At 42.9% G+C, this 22,482-nt stretch overlaps 1 protein-coding gene across 1 annotated transcript in view; it reads right to left on the bottom strand.

Annotated features, from left to right (window-relative positions):
- Window positions 1-21,639, bottom strand: part of GAP43 (growth associated protein 43) — a 58,524-nt gene extending 36,885 nt beyond the window's left edge. Inside the window, exon 1 of the mRNA XM_027742846.2 lies at window positions 21,345-21,639. Within this exon, the coding sequence (XP_027598647.1) occupies window positions 21,345-21,374 (30 nt within the window). The 5' untranslated portion in view covers window positions 21,375-21,639. The remainder of the gene's footprint in view (window positions 1-21,344) is intronic.
- Between the last annotated feature and the right edge of the window lie 843 nt (window positions 21,640-22,482).

Genomic DNA, 22,482 nt, shown 5'->3' with positions numbered 1-22,482 from the left:
GTACTGAGATCTTATTGGAAGTCCAATGCCAAATGCAATGTCAGATAATGAAAATGGAGCGTAATTTCATTGATTTCAATGACATTTTACTAGAGATGTATTTTACAAAACCTCTGTGGTCTGATGCTCCACACAACTTGCAAGAGGATACATTAAGTTCCAGAAGGACTATGAACCTAATTGAATTTGTATTTATAGCATTGAAAGAGCCTCAAATTCATGGTGTGTGCCTAACTAAAGCATTGTGCAATACTTAAGCTGTATTCTTATCTATTTCCTCCTATCAGTGCAGGATGAGAACATCCTCAAAGACAGGTTACATATCTGCTGGAACCTGAAAGGTCTCCAGAGGGGACCTGTATGACAGAGCTTCTTTTACCCAAGAGCCTGGGCTTGAGTGCCTGAGAACGTGCCCAGTTTCTGTAACCTCAGTGCTTTCCACAGTCTGTAAAACTGATGAATCAGGCCTGTGATTGCAGCTGTGATTCCTGAGTGGCAGAGTGTCAAAGACATGATGTTGTGCCATACCCCTCTCCCATCTTTCAGGTAGTGTTGTCACCAGAGTACAGGCATGGTTTTGATTGGAAAGATCCTTTGGGGCCACAGGCAGCTGGACACAGACCCAGTAGCCCCAGGGCTTAATCACTTATTCTAGAGACTGGCACTGAGCTATGGGAAATGCACATGTGGCTTTGAGCCATTTTGTTTCCTACTTTGCTCCTTTACTGTATTCAACCCTACAGAAAAAGAGAGAGGGGAGAGGCAAGCCTGCAGTGCATGCTGCAAAAGGCTCTTTGTGGACCCTGTTAAGTTAGTTCTATAAAGACCCCCAGCCAAAGGGAACATGTTGAATAGCTGTGTTAGGGAAAAACTGCCACAAGTGTTTGGATCCGCCACTTAAAAGGGCTAGTATATCACAGCCACATCTAAATAGTCACCCAGATCTTCTCCTAATCTTCCTGCTGCAGGACAACTGGTTTTTTCTTTCAATTTTTTCACTCCTTGGGATTTCCATCTTAAAGTTGTTATTAAAAAAAGGCTTCAATAAGCTTTAAACATCTTGGTCCTAAAGTTTTCTGTCTTTTTTCCATTCCCCAATCAGGAAGCATGTCATTATCCTCAAAGCACTGCACATTGTGATGTGTTTTCCCCAGGCACACAGTTTAGATGACTCTGTGTCTGGTGCATCTGTAGCAGGACTGTACTGTACATCCAGGCACCCCTGGAGACCTACCTGTGGGGGATTTACTCAGCAGCCCCCTGGTAGAGAAGTCAAGGGAAAAAGGATCCCCTGATAAGGACAAGGCTGGGCAAGCAAGGTGTGCAGAGCTCCTTCCATTTTTTTTTTCTGATCTGCTTCAGGTGTGATACAAAAATAGAGTTTTCATCTTGAGAAGGACTTATGAGTTTCTGGAAGAGGAATCTTCTTCCCTCAGGATCCTACGCAAAGCCAGACAGAAAGTACTGGGAAGTTTGCACAGACTATCCAACACCAGAAAATGGGCAGTGTTTTCCCTTCTGTTAGTAAGAGGAATTCATATTGTGCAGCTTTGTCACACACTGAAGAGGAAATAACTGGAAATCGCCAGGGTCCTTTAGGCCCACCCCGTACAGTGCAGTAGGGCTGCTTTTGTTTGTCTTTAACCCACAGTGCAAGAGTGTTTTTTACCAGTCTTTGGAAGATGATTCTCTGGGTTTCTCTGGCAATTTATTCCTTTGATAAACCAAAGAATTCCTCCTAGAGTTTTGGCCAGCCCCCTGCATCTTATCTGTGCCAAGATCAGCTTGTTTCTGCTTTTTTAGTAACACTCCTTCATATATCAATAGCTCTCACCTGTCATACCATCCCTCTTTGTCAGATCACTCTTCCTAGTCCTCTTAAGCCCTACTCAGAGATCTTACTTTGGTTACTGAATTTACATTTGTTCTACTGAGAAATTACTAAAATGTCTCTCCAGCTTTAATGAATAATGTAATGAAACACTGTACTTACTAAAATAGTAATTAGCAATACAGCTAAAAATAAATCAATGTGTGGATCAGACTCCCAAAGGCAGTAGGAAAAGCTGCAGCCATGAAAATAGGTGGAGCTGCAAATAGCTAAGTGCTCAGAGGGGGGAAAGAAAAGAAAAGGAAAAAAAAAAAGCTTAGAGAAACTTATGAATGGCCAAGTGTCCTATAGATAATTAGCAATCCACACAGATTTTTAAACACTGCCCTGAGTCTGATTGCTCCATTTCCTGCAGCCTCCCCCAAATGCTATTCAGCATATTTAGGAGTTTTCTGAGGATGTTAAGAAGTTGGAGCAGCTAGGACATGTAAGATGAACTGGAAGAATGTCAAACACTCTCCAGAGGTTCTCCAAGAGTTTCCATTGTCCTAATGGTGAGCTTCAGGATAAAGGAAGAAGAACCAAATGCATAAGGATTTATAATGTTGACAACCATTACTATTTCTACATCTTTGGGAGAGATCTCCCTTGTGGTGTGGGAGAGAAAGCGACAAAACAAGCAACGGGAGACAAGACAACAGGAGTGTGCTAAACATAAGAAAGGGCACAGGGAGCACACAGGTTTATGGAGGAAAAACAATTCAGATACTACAGGAGCCAGCTTGCTTTCTTCTAGCACCGCAAAAAATATAGCACCATTTCTTGGTAAGAAGACATAATTCCTGCTTCTTCAGGAAGCATCAGAACAAGGCTGGCTCTTGCCAGTCCAATTTATTAAGCCAGTAACATTAAAAATACTAAGTCCTTCATAAGACACATCATTGGAGTCAAGTAAATTGTAGGTTTGCCCAAACGACACAAAGATTATGGTGTGCAAAATGTCTACCTTATGTGGCCACATTATGTAATTAATTACACTCTACTTTTCAGATGAACTGGTCCCTCAGTCATGAAAATAGACACAAATCATGCAAATTCCATCATAGTGAATGATTATCTATCTGAAATTTTCCCAGGAATGTGATGGATTACTTCTTTTTATTTTTTTTACTAATTCTTTCTTTTGCTTCCTTCTCAGTCAGAGAGAGGAAATCATATTGTACAACTGTCACAAACTGCATGTCACAAACATTCACACACATATATATATATAAACATAGTGGAGTAAGTGAGTAATTTGCAAGAAATTCACTGCCTGAAGTGAGTTTGCATAATGAATTCACTAAACCCTACCGAAATTAAATCAGAAATGAACCCTAGATCGAGAATATTTTCAAGCAGATTAAATTCAACAAGAGTCATTTTATCCCTTCCAGGAAGACTGAGTTACGAATGTACAAACACTTTCTGTACTCCCTCAAAGAGGACACTAAGGTTTTGAGATCTGCATGATCCATAGTATTATCTGGGAATACTCATGTAGAATTGCACCTATTGAGGCTTTCAGGTAACTAAAATTTTGATCCCAGTGCAAAGCAGAGAAAAAAGTTTCCACATGTATATTGCTTTGGTTGCAGAAGCAATTATTTTGAAGCCTGAAGAAAATACAACACATTCCCCCAAGATGCCTGCTTTACAGATTGTACTCTCACAGAACTTTACTATGAATTATTAACATTTTAGTGTACATTCCTATGCTTTAGCTCTAGTGGTTCTATATAAAGTTGACTGAAAGAAGAATTGAAGGGCTAGGTTTTAAGGAATGAATGGTGGGATCTTGACAAATGCCTACTTGCCTTAATCCTGTTGAAACCAGTGCGAATTAGGCACCAAGGCTCTCTGAAAATCCTGCTAGGCTACTGCCTATATAAATCTTACTTCTTAGGACAGTTCTGTAAATTTCCTAATACCACCCTGCCACTGTTTGGAACAAGGCTCGTAAATATCTGTTGCAAGATTGCAAAGTAAAACAAAGTAGCTTACAGAAGACTTAAAGCATTAGTAGGAAATCTGGATATTTGAAGCTTAGGAAACTCAGGGGTATAAAGAGATTACACTAAAATCTTGGTCCTAGTTTTTGCAGTTGGAAGTTGGAAAGTTAAAATGCAGGAGGCAGAGACTTGGCAAAAGAGAACAGAGGATCTCAGGGTTAGCCATCTGTTGGCTGCCCTACAGCACTGCCCCACCTTTGCTGCTGAATTCCTCTGTTATTCTGCCTGTACTTTTTGTGGGTTGATTCCTAGTGACAAGTTCTGCATCTCTGAGTATCTGACTTCAGACACCTTGAGTCTGATTTGGAGCAGTGCTGAGCACTCAGAGCTGCAGCTGACAGCAATGGGAGATGTCTTCAGATATGTGCAATTGAAAAAGAACAACAACCCACTTATAAAAGTCAGGTCCTCTGTTTCTGAAATTCAGGACATAAAACTAGGGATCCCTGATGACCAAACTCTTTGTGCCTCAGCTGTCCACCTGCAAAAACAGAGTGAAAATACTCAGTTGTCTCATATGGGTGTTGCAAAGATTTACTAAGTAATATTAGGAATGTGCTCAGAATCACAAGACAGCCCAAGAGAAAATTAGTATTTCTGATTCCAGAGCAGAGTTTCAACACTATTAAGTAGAGTTGTGGGGTCACACGCTGACTTATTATGAGAAAACAAAATATTGAATAACTGCTCATTAAGTGAGCACTGTGTATTCTGTGACCTGAATGTGAGTAGGAATCCCTGAAAAGAAAAATAAGATGTATTACTGTTATTAGAAGTGTACTGAAATGCATTCACAGGAGAAGACAAAACTGAAGTTGCATGGGCAACTACATTCACAATGTTGGCTAATTCTCCTTATACTTGATTTAGCATTCTTAATAACTTTCTTCTAACAGAGTTTCTCTATAGTCTTTATCACACATATATAAGCTCATGTTGCAGCTGAAGCCTAAATCTATTTTCACTCTTAGTAATGTGGGATAATTCAACTTTTACCAGATTTCACTTTCTAAAATGTAATTAACTAAATCACAGGAGCTCAAACCTCTTGGCTTCATATGCATCTTACAAAAGAAAAAAAAAAGAAAAAAGAAAACAAATAAAACAACTTCCAGTGTCCAGGAGATGTCAAATCCCTACTTAGTACCTCAGGTGAGATGAGGGATTTTTCAACAAGCAACTCCCAGGCAGAAAACAGCAAACCCGGGGTGCCCATCCAGTGTGGGGCTGGGTGAGACCAGGTGTCCAGCTAAGTCTCAGAGCTTGGAGGAAGCTGTTGGCCTCAGAAGCCCCTGAGAGTTTCTTCCCACATGGAGATACTGATAAAAAAAGCAGTCCTAACATCAGCAGTGTGCTGGAAGCAATACAACGTATCTCCATAGCCTCAAGCTGCACCAGGGAAGGTTCAGGTTTGACATGGGGAGGAATTTCTTCACAGAAGGGGTTGTCATGCATGGGAACGGGCTATCCAGAGAGGTGGTGGAGTCACCATCCATGGAGGTGTTCAAGAAATGACTGGACATGGCACTTAGTGCTGTGGTTTAGTTGACAAGGTGGTGGTTGGTCAAAGGTTGGTCTTGATGATCTTGGTGGTCTTTTGCAGTGTAAATGATTCTGTGATTCTGTGATTCCATTGTGGGAGCCATATTTCAGTCACTGAGTATCTGCCTCTGGCTTAAAAGCCCCAAGTTGGCCATCCTTGATTTAGGTGAGGCAGGATTATCAGTAGAAAATGAAACTTTTTTCTTAGCAAAAAATAAATTAATAGAAAATACGTCTTATCTGGCAATTTAATGAGTGCACAACTGCTGCATCAGGGAATAGGTCCCTAAAGATTTAATTATTTAATATGTACAAAAAAGCCCCTGAACAGAGAATTACTTTGCTCAAAAGATCAGTTATACCCTTGCCTAGTTTTCAGCAACTCCATGGCTACCCGGGAACATCAGAGCTGGAATAGCAGGGGTGCTGCAGGGCAGAGGCACAGGGTGTTGATAAAAGTGGAGCAAAGTAATGGCAGAAATCCTGTTCAGCTCTTTCCCGTGCTCTGTGTAACTGAGCACTATTTCACTGCCACTGGCAGCAAACTGACCTCCTGTTTACACCAAAGTACTTGAAACTTGTGTTTTTTAAAAAGTATGTCTATCTCCAATTCCGATTAGCTTCTCCAGGCATTTCTGTGCTGCTCAGTTTTTGGAAATGGATTTCCAAACAGCAGAATCGCCCTGTATGGTACTTCTCAGAGGTACTCAGCATACTCTGTTGTCTGCTGCACCAGACAGCAGAAGAGCTTAGAGGCAAGTAACCAAGAGAGAAGTTGAAAAATTACAGGTTGGGGATATCAGCACCAATCGTACCGTACTGTGTGAAGCTGAGAGGCATGAATCATATGTGAAAGATGGAACTGAATGGATATAAGGAGACAGCTCAACAAGGAGCACATTTTCCCCTCTTCAGGGATAGGTCAGAACCACGGAAGACAAAGAAGTAAGCAAGCCCTGCCAGTGTGCCCTCTCACTGCCCTTTGTGAGATGGGAAGGCTGACCTTAGCCTGGGAAGGCCCCTTCAGTTCTGGAGTGGATGCTTACAAGTTGCAGCATTATCTGCTGTGGTCAGTGCTTCTTCTTCTTATAGGGAGAAGAAGCCAGTGAAGCCACATGATCACAGACACTTCCAACAAAACTATCTCCTGACCTAGTCCAGTACCTTTTCTGCCTCCCTGCTCACTTCTATGCTGTGGCAGCGTATACTTCTTCTGTGGCCAAGCCAGAAGCAAGGATGGCCGCAGGGTTATGCTGAAACCCCATCTGATTTGTCAGTAGTAGGGACTATAAAACCTCCACCATCTCACAAATGCTAACACAAGACCTACACTTCCACTGCTTCTTGGCAAACATGCATCAGGTTTGGCCCACAGAGACAACCGCACATTCGCTTGGCAACAAGGTCTCTTTCTTGTCTACACTGACAGCCTCTCCACTTCCATTCTTAACTGGTGGAGGGATAGTGTCCTTCCTCCACACCTGCCAACAGGATCTTCTCTTTTGGCCACCTATACCACCTCCATGATATATATCTTTGGCTCACTCTGCCTTGACTATCAATTCTGATTCAGTCCAGTCAGCCAGAGGTTTAACTCCAGAGGAGCAAGAATAAGGTCTCTTAAGCTGCCACAGAGGGCAATCTCAGCAGAAGGTCCTCAAAATAGGAGACAGAATATGCTTATGGGGCATAGGCTTCAAACCATAACTAGTGGTTAAATTTGGTGTGCTTACAGTGTCATAATCGTGCCATCCTGGCACATCTCAGGACAACAGACAGAGGCACAACTCTTCTTCTATGCTTACAGAGGGCCAGAGAACTGCTTTTTATTTTTTCCCCAAGACATATGAATTTCTGTACTGGGATTTTTGTACTTCCATTTTAGTCTCTGCTAAGAAAAACCCTCCCTTGAGCAAGTCAGGCTGTTTTGTGCACCCTTGGGAGAGGTAAACTTCCTTCTGGAGATAATTCATGGACACATAGGCTTAAGAAGCAACATATCATTTCATCAGCAGCCAGCGGGAAAAATTCCTGATCTGTGCCGGGCCAGAAAACTGTCCCATCTTACATATCAGAGATCTAAGAGAGGAAATATGGATTTCGTGGCCTCCACAAAAGCAACAGCATATTCAGACTATGGAGAAACCCCAGGCAGGCTCTCATCAATAAAAGTGTATGACACTGTACCACCAAGGTTTTTGCCTCCCCTCAGGCTCCCTGTTAAGCTGGGTTTGAAGGCCCTGATCTATTTTTTAAGCCCATCCTGGTGTGGAGCTTACGACCCAGACAGATCTGTTGCGAGCACAACCTCCCCACCAGAAGATCCTCCAGGGCAGCAACCAAGAATCTGAACTTCACGAGAACAGCACAAGCTCAGGATACAGCACCTGTGACACCACAGACCCACTTGCTTTCTCAAATTTCCATGTCAGCCCTTCCTTAGGAGATCCTCCCATGGAGTCCTTTAGGCAGATACATGTCCCACCCCACAGACACAAATATAAAACAACTGGCAAATAAAGCAAACAAATGCTTTCAAACTATCAAGCTTTTCAAACTATTTCTTCCAGGTAAGGAGAAGGGAGGGAAAGAAGAGAGGAACAAACCCATTCTTTTTATGTTATTTCTAGATTAATTCATGCAAGGCATATGAATACTAGTTTAAAAGCGATTGGTTTTATATAGAGAAAACAGGCAGAATGACTTCAGCAAATTATTCCACTTTCTTCTGTGTCTCAGTTTCCTCACATTCAAGTGAAGTAATAACAAGAGTATTCCACGCTTGATTTGTTAAGGATTTAAACTGACATCTTCCTACACCAGTGAAAAGTGTAGTACTAGTTTCAGTGATAACACATTTGGCCCATTTTTTCCCAATTATTTTGCAACCCATCATGCACAGGCACAAGTAAAAAGTAGTGTGACTCATGTATTACATAAAAAGACTGTCTTACAAGCATCTTTCTGGGCATATGTTAAAGGTGAAAGCAGAAAATATAAAATGGAGACTATCTCTGAAACATCACTTTGACTTCCTCGAGCACGTGCCTTTTAATAGTCTTTGTCCTAACTTTTTTTTCTTGAAAGTCTCCCCCACCCCAGCTATTACAAAGGACAGACAGAGCTCACTGAGTGGGTAACGATTCAGTATTTTCCTGTTATCCTAATTTCAAGCATAGCAAAGAGCCTTATTTGCCACACATCCTTCAAACCCATCACTGAATGCAGAATACTGATTTCCTCATGGTCTTTTTCAGTGGTGCTATTTTGCCATAATATCTCAGCGCTTCATAAGCCTTAATGGATGTTCTTCCAGGGAGGTAGGCGGGGTTGTTATCTCTATTTTACAGACACTAAAATCAGACACAAAGAGGCTAAGGTCAAATTGGCCAGAGCACCCACTAATTTTGGGTCCCTAATTTGTGATGCCTTGGGTTAGTATTTCCCCAGGTCTGTGCGTGCTGACAGCAGACCCTCATACAATATTGGCTCTGCACTTCTGCAAGTCAAACCTCAGGTGGCTCAAACTGAGAACCCAGAAAATGAGAACACACCAATTAGTGGCCACCCATGGAAAACCTCATTTATATGGCCTTTTCATATCACATAGGAACTTGTGACAAAAGGCAGGAAAAAGCCTAATTCTTCGGGGCAGTATTCAATTACCAAAATATGAGACCATTCTTCTGTTTTTGAACAGCCCCCTGACCAATTCAATATGTAACCCTGGCAGTAAATGAAACAGGAGACCTAGAGAAAACAGCTTCGTTTATGGCAAAACCTCATTCAGTCCCTAAGTATATTCCATTCTGTGAACTGAATGGGATCCTACTAAAAAAAAAAAAAAAAAAACAAAACCAAAAACCCAGCAGTATTTGATCTTATAATTAAGAATCACATTTTTATGTCTATTCACGAGAGAAGAGAAATTAAAGATGGACAGGCAACCCTTTTAATTAATTCTCTCTATTCTAAGTGTTTGACTTTGAAAACTAAATGTATGCTTAACAAAGGTGTTTAATCTATTTTAAAAACGTAAACTAAAAAGGAAGGAAATAGGAAATTTCATCATTTGAAATTATAACATTCTCCTTTCTTGTGTTATAAAGGCACAACTGTTGCCTACTAAATGGTTGCAAAACCCTTTGTGCTTTCAAAGCTTTATTCCTCTAATCTCAACAGATACAGACAAATAACAAATTAAAAAACCACAGTGTCTATTTGAAGAAGACCCCTACTAAGAAAATTCTTGTCCAAACAGGGAAAAGCTCAGCAAAATCTGATGTAGTTGAAAAGACTGCCTTTGACTTCTACAATTTATCTCATCTCCCAGAAGTTGGGTAATCCCGAATATAGGCAGGGTGTCTTGTTCCCCCTCTTGTGTTTCAAAAAGGTTTGGGAATAACCAAAGGATATCTTCCTGAGTGTTGTGTGGGCTCAGCACGTGATAATGGAAGATACCACAGGTCAGCTTTAGTTCTTCTATATTCTCATGCAGCAATAGCTCTTCTGTGGCATGGGCATACATCCAGTGAAGGTGAATATTATATCTCAGTATGTTTTATTCTGTATTCCCAGCAACTGCTAGGACACATCATAATGGCAGCAGAGGGGATTAAGCACTGAAGGTGACTGCTAGTAGGAGTACAGCACTCCGGTTGGGAATTTCTGAGTGACTGCCACACAAATGCTTTAAGACAATTCATGTCAGGCAAGTAGAAGAAGTCACCAACTGATAAATCCCTTGTAATAATTCTCTCATGAAGATGATGAAAAGGGAGCCTCAGCATGGAGTTCAGCAGATGTCTGGGTTCAGAAGATGGACGTTAAAGCTAAGTCTAGGAAGAAGGTGAGATGTCTTGCAGAAACCACAGACTTAACAAGAAACATAGACTGAACTAGAAAATATGGGTAAAACTAGGCAGCTCAGTACCATAATACACCAAGTAAATGCATTTTGAACCTACCTAAAACAAATGCTGAAGACAGACTGACATCTAAACTGTCTGGGTTTAGGCATCTTGCTCCAATTATAGGGGGCATATCTTTTAGTTTGGATTCCAAGTCCTGAATCCCTGCCCTGAAAGAGACAACTATAGTTCCTCTCTGACAACATGCAGTAGATAGGTATTTATTCAGTATCTCAGTGGACAGACTAGTTCCCCTAAATTACAGGAGATGTTGATTCAATTCTCTACTGTACCTGAAAAAATCTCAAGTCTTACCTTCCTTCTACAAAAGACTGTTTAGAGCAAGCTACTCCCATCTATTCTTGCTTAAGCTCTTAGGCTTTTTCCATGGAAGAATTAAATAAGCATGAGGCCAGAGATGGAGAACACAAAAGTAAACATTGCTTTTAGCCTATTGGTTAAGCACTCTTCTGCAAGAAGACAGGTTGGGTCCAGTTACTGCTTCAGTGACTATTTGATACTAATCATATGAAATAGTGTTGAAAGAGCACAAGGGACCATTTAGTCCATCCTCTGGTCCAGAGGTGCCTCATACAGCCTTTCAGCCATTGGAGCTGCCATAGTTTTCTCAGTATATTCCAGTGCATCACAGTTCTTTTGGATTCATCCTAAAGTCTAGTCTGAGTCACTCCGACATACCATTAAAGACCACTACTCCTGGTTTTATGCATCATGAAAAGCAAGAAGAGATTATTCCTATTTTCTTGCACTCTTCAGACTAGCATCTGAACCTCTCAGCCTTATTCCTTTTAGGTTAAACAGCCCTGATTATTTCAGTCTTTCCTCACAAAGTGTCTTTCCCTTGACCTCAAGCAATTGTCACTACCCCAGTCTGCACACTCTCTCACTGGACCACACTTTCTCAGAGTGCAGTAAGAGACTAAGGCAGGACATTTTAGCTGAGTTTTAAATGTGCACATCAAAGCTGAAGGCTTATTAGATGTGTCTTACAGTCTGTACTCCCATTTGCACAACCTGGTAAGATGGTGTTTCCCTTCCTGGCAATAGAATGCTGTTCTAGACTACCATTGAACTTTTGGTCCTCTAGAGACCCTGTCTCCCCTCCTGAAGGACAGCCTAGCTGACTTGTGGTATCCCACAGACAGCTGGCTGCAATTTAATAATCATTCCCATGGAGAGCACTTTACATTCACTCTGATGCTGTTCAAACCAGCTCTCTGGTTTAGCAAGCTTGTCTTGAATTACAGCAATTTCCACCATCCCATACCTGGCTTATGCCATCTGCAGATTTTATAAAACACTTCCTCTAGACAGTCATCAATAATAAAATTATAATATAAAGTACAATGTATTTAATGAAAATGTGAAGCACTAACAGGCCACAGCTCAAGCTTGTGGCAACCTGCTCAATAGAGTCTTCCGTTTCGACAGGAAATCAGTGAGAATTGCTCGTTGAGTAGGATTACCTACACCAGTTCTGCATCCCTGCTGTAATGTTTTCTTTCGGAACACGTTTCTTTGCTTCATTTATGATAAAAGCCTGTGAGATAATGTCAAAATCCTTGCAAATGACAAGGTATGACAACTACTTCCTCTGTATCCACAAGGCTTGTTATAGAAGAAAGCTAAATTAGTTTGACATGATCTATTCTTGACAGATCCGTGCTGGCTTCTAATAATCTCCTTTATTTGATTATTTCCACCATTTTTTCTCCAGGAATGAACTCAAATTGCTTATCTTCTGCTCATTTTCAGCCTTCTGACACCTCATCCAGCCCTCATGTGTCTTCAAAGCACTCAAAGCTCATGGTTCAGAGATCGCTTCCATCAGCTTTGTAAATAAGCTAGGATGATTTGAAAGAACCATCTTACATCAGTACATCCTGACTTGTTGTGCCCTTTTCATAGATCCTGATCTTCTTCCTTTGTGGCTCCAATAACTGTTATAGCCATCAACTTGCAGCTGATCATGTTACCGGAGATATGGAAAATGGGCATAAAATGCTTTGGCTTTATTGACAATGCATGATGTTAAGCTTCAACCAAAGCTCTTCCCTTGTCTCCATGAGTATCATAAACACTAAGGTAGAGAGTCAGGATGATATTCTTTCACTCTCTTGCTCTGGCCCAATTAATATTTTATTTGTCCATGTATTGAGCTGATTATGGTTTATAAAATTAAGGACCATCTAGGCATGCCAGTAAGCAGCCTTTTAATGTTATGGGGGCTTTACAGTTGTAAGTGTAATTATCTTAGGCCTTTAGGCACCTCCACAGTCAGAAATGAAGGAAGCTCTAAAGTCCTACAGCTTATGATGGACACCTCTAAGAAGGTAGTTCAACTTACAACAATCGCTTATTTCTCAGTTCAGAACAATGGTAAAACACTGTGATATGTTTCAGACTCCTCTTGACAGCCACACACTGATTAAAAAGTAATGAAATTCCATAAGATAAGACATTTCTTATGGCATCTCTTCCTGAATTGTGGAATCATCCCACTCAAAGGAAAAAAACAAAGTACATAAGGAAGGAAGATTTACTAAAAGTTCCTATGAGCTACTAGGGATAATTTTTCACAAATTTGTCAATTCTTTTGTGTTCTACAGAGTCTTGTACACTGGTATCCTAATGGATGGTTCTTTCTCCTGCATATCTAGTTTCACCATATAAGAGGGAGCTTCAGGTACTGTTTCATATATTAACTTTGCTAACTATCCTCTGGAAGTTATCCAACTTCTGATACTTCATGGAGATTTCAATCAGCTTCAGTTCTTCATGGAAGAAGAACTGAAGTTATTTTGGGGAAAGATTTTTTTCCTTAGTCCATTTGACATTTCCTTAGGATTTAATCTCTTCTAGCTGATATTCTGACTGGAATTTAGGATACAAGGGAAAGAGCATTTGCCAGTGCTGTGCTTTAGGTGGGACTAGTTGCATCCATATCATGCTTTGACTGCACTTTTAACAGACATCAATTTTCTGTTGCTGTTGTCAGTCCTCAAAACTCTATATAGGGCTTGAAATTCTTCTACGTCTTCCACAGGAAATGCAAAGAGCAGGAAGGGTTAAAACAACTGTTTTTCATCTTTGGTCAGGCAAAGTCTCCATTCTGACAGAATCATCTCAGCCTGTGCAATCCAGGTTGCTGCAAGCTGCCAGTCTTACTACTCCAACATAACAAGCTAAGAATTAAAATCTTGACCCATAAAAAGGTGCCCCCAATTCTAAGGAACACAATGAAGTCTCCCTGCTGAGGGTAAACTTTTGGCCCAGCTTCTAAAAGTCCCTTTGCCTCAGTTCCCCATCTTTCCAGTACTGCTTCCTATCTGCATTATGCTTCTCAAGCACACCAAGCAGGTGATGCCCTCCCTGCATTTGCTCAGCAGGTGTTTTCCAGCAGTGGATTTCACTCTTATATGGAACTAAATGGCTGCAAGATTTTACTGCCAGCAAATCAGCAACTGTCACTTGTTTCTTTATGTCTTCCCTTCCAAACCTAGATGATTTTTTTGTTAGATTATTTATAAATCCACCACAGAATGCCTTACTCCTAAAGCTGTGGGCAAACAGAAGATGGAATGATACTTCAAAGAACAACGGTCAATTCAAAATCATCGTGGTTTACATCCTGATAGTTTCAATTTGAATTAATATAAATGACTGGCATCAGGTGCAAAAGAGCAAAGCATAGTAACATGCTGCCCAACCTACACACCTGTGAGTACTTAACATTGCAGATTTATAAGGTCATTGGATGCTATTAATAAAATAAATGGATTAGACGCCATTCAATAGTCTGATGAACTGCATGAAAATTGATAATAGTCCTAACAATTGTAAGAGTAATCGAAACAGTAAATTATTCTGGACATCACCAATTATTAGAAATCATCCCAATTCATAAAAAAACCCCTGAAGTTCCTGAGAGCACAGTATCATTCCTAGGAAATTATGAGAAGAGTGGAATAAAAGTAGCTTCAGAGCTAGGTTCAGATGTAAACACACTCCACTGCACCCCTAAATTTTAGGGTTATTCAAACCAAGTGAGTGGTTCTTTTGGAGCTTTTTAGCTTACAAATTACCATCACTTACAGAAAGGTTTATCCTCTAGAGAGGGTGCTTAAATATTGTGAGATGTCCCAGCTTTCTATAAATAGAGATATACTGTCATTATGGCTGGAATTAATTCAAGAAACTTCAGATGTAAGATGAGTAATGAACGGGACTGACATTTATTGGTCATAATTTAAAACAACATAAGTACATCCTGGCTTCCCTTTTGAAACATCAAAATCAACTGATCCTGGTGCGAGGAAGGCAGGTTCAGGACATCCTGTCTTGGGCCAAAAAGACAACTGGAGCACAGCCTGCCACCCAACAGTGGCATTAGTAGCCAAGAGACAAGCCTGGAAGAAGTATGAACCATCAAGAAAACAGGAATAGTGATAATAGTTTGTACTGCGTGCACTGCTCCTATTGCAGCCATACCCCTCCCCAGCAGCTGGGCAACCTTTTACCTATGCTAACAGCAAGGTGACAGGTGAAGACACACCACTTTCTATGGGTGCTCATTTGTAGCAGCTGCAGTTGCTGCCCAAGTGGAGAAGAACTGGGAAATCTGCAAAAGCAACTGGAAGCACAAAGAATGAACCCAGCTTCCCTTCTGATGCCAATGCCAGGAGGGATGAAGGGAATAAGACCCGGGTGGCAGTGGCTGATGCTGCCAGCAGGAGTCCCCAAGAAGCACAGTGTAATGGAGGGCTGGTACCCAGTTGGAGGAGAGCAAGAGCAGCAGGAGGATTGCATGGTCAAGGGAGCAGGGGGAAGGCAAGGAGAGGAGACATAATGAATAACAGTGGAGACAGCAGGATCAGTGTAACTCCAAACATACAAATTCCTTTTGTTATATTAAAACCAAATCACTAGTTTTGTTACATTAGTCCTCCACCCCATGCACATATTGAAGGTTGGATCATTATGGTGGTGGGGGAGGAGCTAGTACACTGGTGAATAGCAGGCACAGAATGAAGTTAAAGTCCTACTCTCAGGCTCCAGTCCATAGTAATAAAGCCTGGGTCTGGGAAAAAAATCAATGGTTTGTGTTAAAGGAACTCAAGGGGCTAATAAACATCCCAGCACTGCAGGAGTGACTGAGGATGGATAAAGCAGTGATTTGCCTGTCTAAAGCACCTCTCACCTGAAGGCTTCTGAATCCTTTCTTTTTTCTCACCCACTAATTATTTAGTTTCCAAATTAAAGAAGCATCTTGCAGAGACGGCCATTACAGTCAGAGAATCTATGCTTAGATCAAGCTAGAAAGCAGGTTAATGGCACTGCTAGGAAGAGAAACCAGCTCTCCCTGAACCAATTCCTGTATACCGGCCTCTGGTGCTCGCAACCATGAAAAGCCATCGAGTTTTACACACACACTCAGCAGGTGATAGAGAAAGTCCTAAGGAAATATAAACACCTTCTCCACATGAGGCCATCAGAGCTCTGAGGTTACATGTCACCTCCTGGTGTGCTCAGGAGGATCTTGGAATTATAGATTAAATGAATGTGGATGGATTCCAGACTTTGATTTTGGACTTCAGATGTTAAAGGTATTTCATCTGGATACCTACTATGGTACTCCCACAGCAAGATACTCTGGTATTTTTACCAACAATGTATGTGTACCTTCCACCATGCCTTTCTGGATGACCAGCCTCTTCTTGCCAGCCTGACGCTCCTCTGTGTGTGGTTGTTTCCTTACAGCTGAACACTGAGACTTCAGAACTTAGATGCAGACAGGTACAGATTGCTGCCAAATCTATCCCCGAGACTTGTTCAGACTTACAGCAAACAGGGGAATCACATAGTGACTTCCAAAAGGCATCAAGACAGAGCTACCATCAAAAGATTTCTCGTTCTCAGGTGTCTTTAGCCTGATACTGTCATCAGAGCTATTGTTCATTCTAAAATCCAAATAAAGCCCTCCCTGCATAGGGAGGAAGCCTAAGGCAACAAAACAGACACAAGTCATTTATGTACAGGAAGAGGGGACAACAGGAGAGTTGTGCAGAAGGAAGGATGTGTGGGCCAGCAGTGCATGGACTGAGCAAACAGTAGCCAGTGATGCACCAACAGCTGCAGCCATGCAGAGGTATGAAGCTTTTGCTTCATATTATCTCATCCAAAAGTAGAAGCAATCTTCAGGATGTATCTGCTGTTTTACTTGTTAATATCTCAATCCCTCAGTATATACATGCCTGCTTGGTAAAGATTAGGTAGAACCCACTTATGCCCCATGTCCTCTGCCATGGACAGCACATGGAGCAGACAAAAGCCATTATGAGGAGCACACGCCTCACAGCAATGAAGCCAGGGAGCCCAAATAGGTATACACATCCTTGATTTGCATCATGCAAGACCATCAGTATGCTCTCATCTTGCCATGGGCAATAGGCCCAGTTCACCTTCCCACTAGCACAAGAAGGTCTTGCAACCTGGCAGCTGTCAGCAGTGGGGAATTCCTGCTCTCTAGGAAATGGGGAGAGGGAAATATAATGTCCATGCAGAGTGGCTACTAGATCCTGGGATGTCATCACAGAATCCATGACAGCTAGCCTGAAATGAGAGTGGACTTTGGGTGAAAATTCTTTGCACTTTCTCCTTATAGTCAGTCAAAGCAACATGACTGTAGGAGGAATCCCTCACATCACTCATCCCCAAGTGGTGCCCACCCTCTCAGCATGGCATGGACAGCATCTGGAGCTACAGCTCATTTTCATATCCTGAGGCAGAAACAGCTTTGAGATAATCCAGACAGGCTCAGCATTGGCCCAGGAAAAGTCCTCAGACAATACTTGCCAGTTCCTTGGGCCGCATATGTGTACCCAGCCTGGCACATCCAGACAGAAGATTCAGTTCAGCCCTCTCAGAAGGGATACCTCTGCATACTAGTGGGTACTGCCTGACTGTTTTTACTGGGACTTTCTTTTGGGAGCAAGTGGTGATAGACAATTTGGATCAACAGACAGGTTTCTTTCCCACTAAGCATTACCACTGTCCCTCTCCCTCTGGAAAATCTGCCTGCAATTAGTTCCCTAGGAGAGGGCTTGCCTGTGCCATTAAGAACAGTTACATTACACTATCTAGGAGAAATCAATGTCTCTAATAGTCAGCAAAGGCAGTGGAGGAGGGCAGGGTGATGGGAGGGGTGTTTCTCTGGAGACACCCTTCTCGGTAGAAATCCCAGAGGTATTGCCCCAGGAAGAGAAATAGTAGAGACCTAGAGTAATTAAACTTCCATGCAGCAATTGTTTACTGGAAGAAGCACAGAAACCACTCAGTGTCTCTCAGAAATGCAGGGGCAGTGACTAGGCTCTCCCCAGGTGCAGATGAAGTGCCTCTGCCCTGAAATCACTGGTCTGTGGTGGTTTACACCATGCTGGTAAGTGGAGGGAGGAGGGGCATGGATGGACATCTTTCCTTTAAAATACCCCTTTCCCTCTCTCCATGTTGGTGTTTAAAGGTAAGACCACGCCTTGCAAGTTTTGAAGCATCTGTATTGTGTGGCATAATTAAGTTATCCTAAATGAGACCTGAGACATTTTAACATCCTGAGGCAAGAAAGCTTAACTCTGCATGCAGAGTTAAGCTTTTTCTCCATTTTCCTCTCTTTTTCTCCATTTCCTCTTCCTCATACACCTCTGCAGTTCCTGGAATGATAAGACACCTCACCGCCTGGCTGTAATTGCTAGAACAGTTCCCTAATGCTTTTGCCTTCTCCAATTGCATTAAACTGCATTTTTAGAGGTACAGCCCTGTTTATTCATGCTGCTCGTGTGGAAGGGGAAAGAAATGCAGACTGCCTTTTTTCCCCTCTCTCTCCTTTGATTTGATGGGTGTGGCAGGTCTAAACCTTTGCAGCCGCTGGCTCTCCAGCGCTGGGGTGAGGAGGAGAGGGACCGAATGGGAGGGAAGCCGTCGTATACGGCTGGTGATGAATGAGACTCATCTCACCCACAAGTGGGAAACCTGCTTGCGGGTTATTGTTTAATCACTCATGCAATCCAATACTGAGCACATACCCCCATAATGTCCATCTGGTCTAGTATGCGGTGCATGCAACACTTGCATTTCTAGCCACCTATCTCACTATCCAGCTCTGCATGTTACTGCCTGCATCTCTTGCTGGCAGTAAGGGTTAAGTTCAGCTTTTCAGATATTGCTCTCAGCTGTGCTACCTTTCAGCTATTTTGTGGGCTCACATTCAGAGCTGCAGTCAACTGTAGGCAGAAATGACAACACCGAGCTATCTACATCTCTCATGGGTGGGCACAGTCAGTCAGATACTTCGCTCTTCACACTGGCATCGCACCCACAAGAAAGAATATCTGCAAGGTATGAGTGTGTGAACATATTTGTCTCTGAGGGGTGGGAGGATAGACACACACAGGCACACCTAGACACAAATGTGAAGAGATTTCTTCCACGCCCAAGCCTGTAATTTCAACATTTTGCTCTTTAGCTGCCAGAAAGGCGGGACAGCAGGGGCTTCCCCTGGAAAATAATTTGAGGAGAGCTGTCTTTATTTTGGGAAGGAAACTCCTGCCTCTGCTGAAGAACCCATTCCATATCTTTCTCTCTGTGAAAGGTCTGGGTGGGGACAGAGGAAGAGCACAAGCTGAAAACCAAGGTCTTTTTCTTCTCCAAATTAAAGCTTCCTCTGGTGTATCATCAGCTTTCCTGGGCGAACTGCTATATTGCCAGTTTGGCAGTTGTGGTGTGTATTCAGGTACAGGAGCAGCAACTGGGCTCTGAGCCCAGGAATATCCACTGAATATGCACAGGCAGGCACATTCAGGTTGTATGGCTGCATAAGGATCCAGAAAGCATGTGCGAGTGCACGGTGTGCCTGTGAGTGTGTGTGTAGTACAGACGCAGGCGGTCGGAGAGTGGAGATTGTGCTGCACATGCACGCGCAGAGGGGTGTGTACCATGCGGTGGATTAATGTACGGAGTGGGAAGAGAGGACTTGTGTGTGATCAAGATACCTGCATGCCATGCATTTCTAAATGTGACCGAATACAAAACGACAGGGGCAAACCCACACAGATATAAAGAACAGACACATCGGAACATAATTCAGGAGCTTTAATGCCCAACCCATGATGGTATGGGCAAAATTATCCCTCTCCCCCAATAGCTCTTTTCTGACTCCAAAGAATCCCAGAGCTACCGACTTTATTTTAAAATTTGCTGTGCACCTCTGCCTACTGCTCTGACACTTTGCCTCCCTGTCTGCCTTCCTTCTCCTCCTCCGCTCTTTTCATCCCATATTTGCCAGCAGAACGTGCTCTGCTGGCTGGCTGCAACGTGTTCCCCCCCAAGCCTTCACTACCTCCCTCCAGATTTTAGTGAGCATATCATTAATTGCAAAGCATTTGAAAAACCTGCATGAGGAAAAATACAGGGTGACGTAGGGTCTCTTTCTATCCCAACCACTTGCCCCTCCCCATTATTTTACAAATTTTCTCCTTCTCCATCTCCATTCAGAAATATACTTCAACCTGAATTTTCTTTCAACACTGCTCTGTTCCACAGTAACTGTAGTTACTCGCACCAGCATATTAGGCTATTGCTCCAGAATACTGAAGTGCTACATTGTAAAACACATAGAAATGTATGCATATTTAAGGAAAGTAACCAGTAGGGTGCTGTGCCTAAGACCGAGTTTTGTCCTCAGAACAAGGACCAAAGCTCCTTGTCACTATCTACAAATCTGTAATTTGTGGAAGTTTCAAAAAAACCTTACAAAGATATCTAGGGTCAGTTCCTGACTCAAAGTTCCAACTGCATAAATCCAGCATCCTCCCAAGCAAGTCCAAGAGGTTCAGCTAAAGTAGGCTCTCTTAATCAGGAGCAGGTTTTGGCTTTCACACAAAATAAAAAGGGAAAGGACAAGGGGAAAATTATCTAAGTAGCTTTTTTTTTTTTTTTCAATTTCATTATCATTTTGCACATAAATATGTTGACACTGAAAACTAGCCACCACCCAAACCTTCTCATCGTCCCAATTCCTTTATAGCAAAAGCCAGGCGGTACCGGTAAAGAAAAGGAACTGGTTTCCAACAGGTTCACACTGCGAGCTTCTCTTATCCCACCCGAGTTCGGAGCTAACAGAGGCGTGGTCCTCTGTCTCTTTACCAGCTGGTGCACAGTTGTCTAACTGGTTGTACTATGAAGGGTATTGCAAAGAGGGTGAGTCTCCCACTCCTCAGGCTAATGCTTTTGTTATTAATTAATTGGATTTTTCACTATAGCATAGGCTTAAAAAAACCCCAAACAAACCCAAAAAAGCCACCACAAACTCCTTCAGGTTAATTCTTGCTCAGATTGTTTTAACAAAAAAAAATTAATACACCTGTCCTCCGAGCCACCTCACGGCACAGGCACATAAAGCATCTCCCATTCATCAGAGCCAGGAGCAATAGAGAGCATTCTGACCAGGGATCAAGGCTCGCTGGGCATCCGTTCTTTTTTGGCATAAGATGAAGAATTGCTTCCTTTATCTCCAAGGTAGAGCCAGATCTCATCACGTTTCCTGCCAGCCGCACCCCCACCCCCCAATCCACACCCTCAGAACCACAGACAGAAAATCCTAGGCAATATAACTTCCCCCTATTAAAAAAATAATAAGAAGAATTGAGGGGAGATTCTGGTAGCTCCCCAAATGTGGATGTAGGCCACCCCCCTTCCCCACATCACCAGCCCCGGAAAGGCAAAACAGTCACGTTGCAGGGTGTGAAAAGAACCTTCAGTCGCAAGATGCTAAAGAATTGCAAAAGAGACGTCTGCTGAAAGCAGCTGAAATTTCCTCCCCCCTTCCCCAGCCGCTACCCCAGCCCCTCACACACTCAGGCAGACACGCACCCCACGGACACCCAACAGCCTGGGAGATTTCTTAACAGAAGGAAATATAAAAATCTTCAGCTCTACCTGTTTTGTTCTTCTCATACAGCACAGCATGATCGTATTGTCCCCTTCCTTCCTTCTTCTTCCTTCCTTCTCCTCTCTCCTTTTCCTCTTCTCTCTCTTATCTCTCCCCCCCACCCTCTCCGCTCCCTCCCTCCCTCCCTCCCTCTCTCTCTCCGTCTCTCTCTCGCTCACACACACATACACGCACACGAGCACACGCGCACACACACACACCAGGGCAGTTAGCAGCAACTGTAAGGTCCACAGCTATTGCTCATCACACATGCACACGCTGCCTCTCCCTGCCTCCCTCCCTACCCTTCCCAGAATTGTTCACCAGCTCTCCCTGACTCGTCACCTCCCCACCCCACCCCCACTCCGGCAGCCAACCCCCCCCCCCAAGTCCCTCACCAGCCTCATGAATAATTAAAATCTTCAATCTGGACCCAATTACCCAACGACTTTCCCACTGTACAGAGGCGACAGGGGAGAGGGGACACTGCGGGCTGCGGGAGGGCTGGGGTGTGTCTGGGAGGCACCGGGTGAGGAGGGGGACGAAGCGGGTGGGGAGCCCCCAACCCTACTCCCACCGGAGCAGCCAAAGCCCCCAGCCAGGGCCAGGAGTGGGATTTATGCATGAAGAAAGCGTGGGGTGGGGTGGGGTGGGCACAGAGGGGAGAATAGGGAAGGGGGATATTGCCATGGCAGGCGGTATATGCCATGCACAGGTGACGTACCATAGGTGGGAGCTGCGAGCTAAATGGGAATTGGAAAATATGTTAAAATGGCTGTTAAAAATCCCTCTCCCCAGCACACTGGAAAATATATATGCACGTGCTGCCTTCTTCCTATACACAGGCATAAACCCTGTGTGGGGATGTCCTGCAGCACGGAACAGGACAACTTTCCCCCTCGTTCCTTCAGTCCATCCCACCGATGTTCCACAGGCACAGAAAAATGATACTCCCGCAATACTTTTTTTTTTTGTTTGTTTTTGTTTTTTTTTTTTGTTTTTTTGTTGTTTTTTTTTTTACAGACTAGCTTCCAAACCTATAGAAATCATCCCTTCCCCTTCTGTGTAGATCTCAATTAATTTCAGTGTCGAAGTAATTTCTATGTCTATTGATCTCTGACTGCAAATTGCTCTAAACTATTCCGA

Source organism: Pipra filicauda, unplaced genomic scaffold (assembly GCF_003945595.2).
Source record: "Pipra filicauda isolate LSUMZ 115617 unplaced genomic scaffold, ASM394559v2 scaffold499_size419610_pilon, whole genome shotgun sequence".
Classification (NCBI taxonomy): Eukaryota; Metazoa; Chordata; class Aves; order Passeriformes; family Pipridae; genus Pipra; species Pipra filicauda.
The sequence above is the reverse complement of the archived record's forward strand: the minus strand, read 5'-3'. Positions and strand labels throughout refer to the sequence as shown.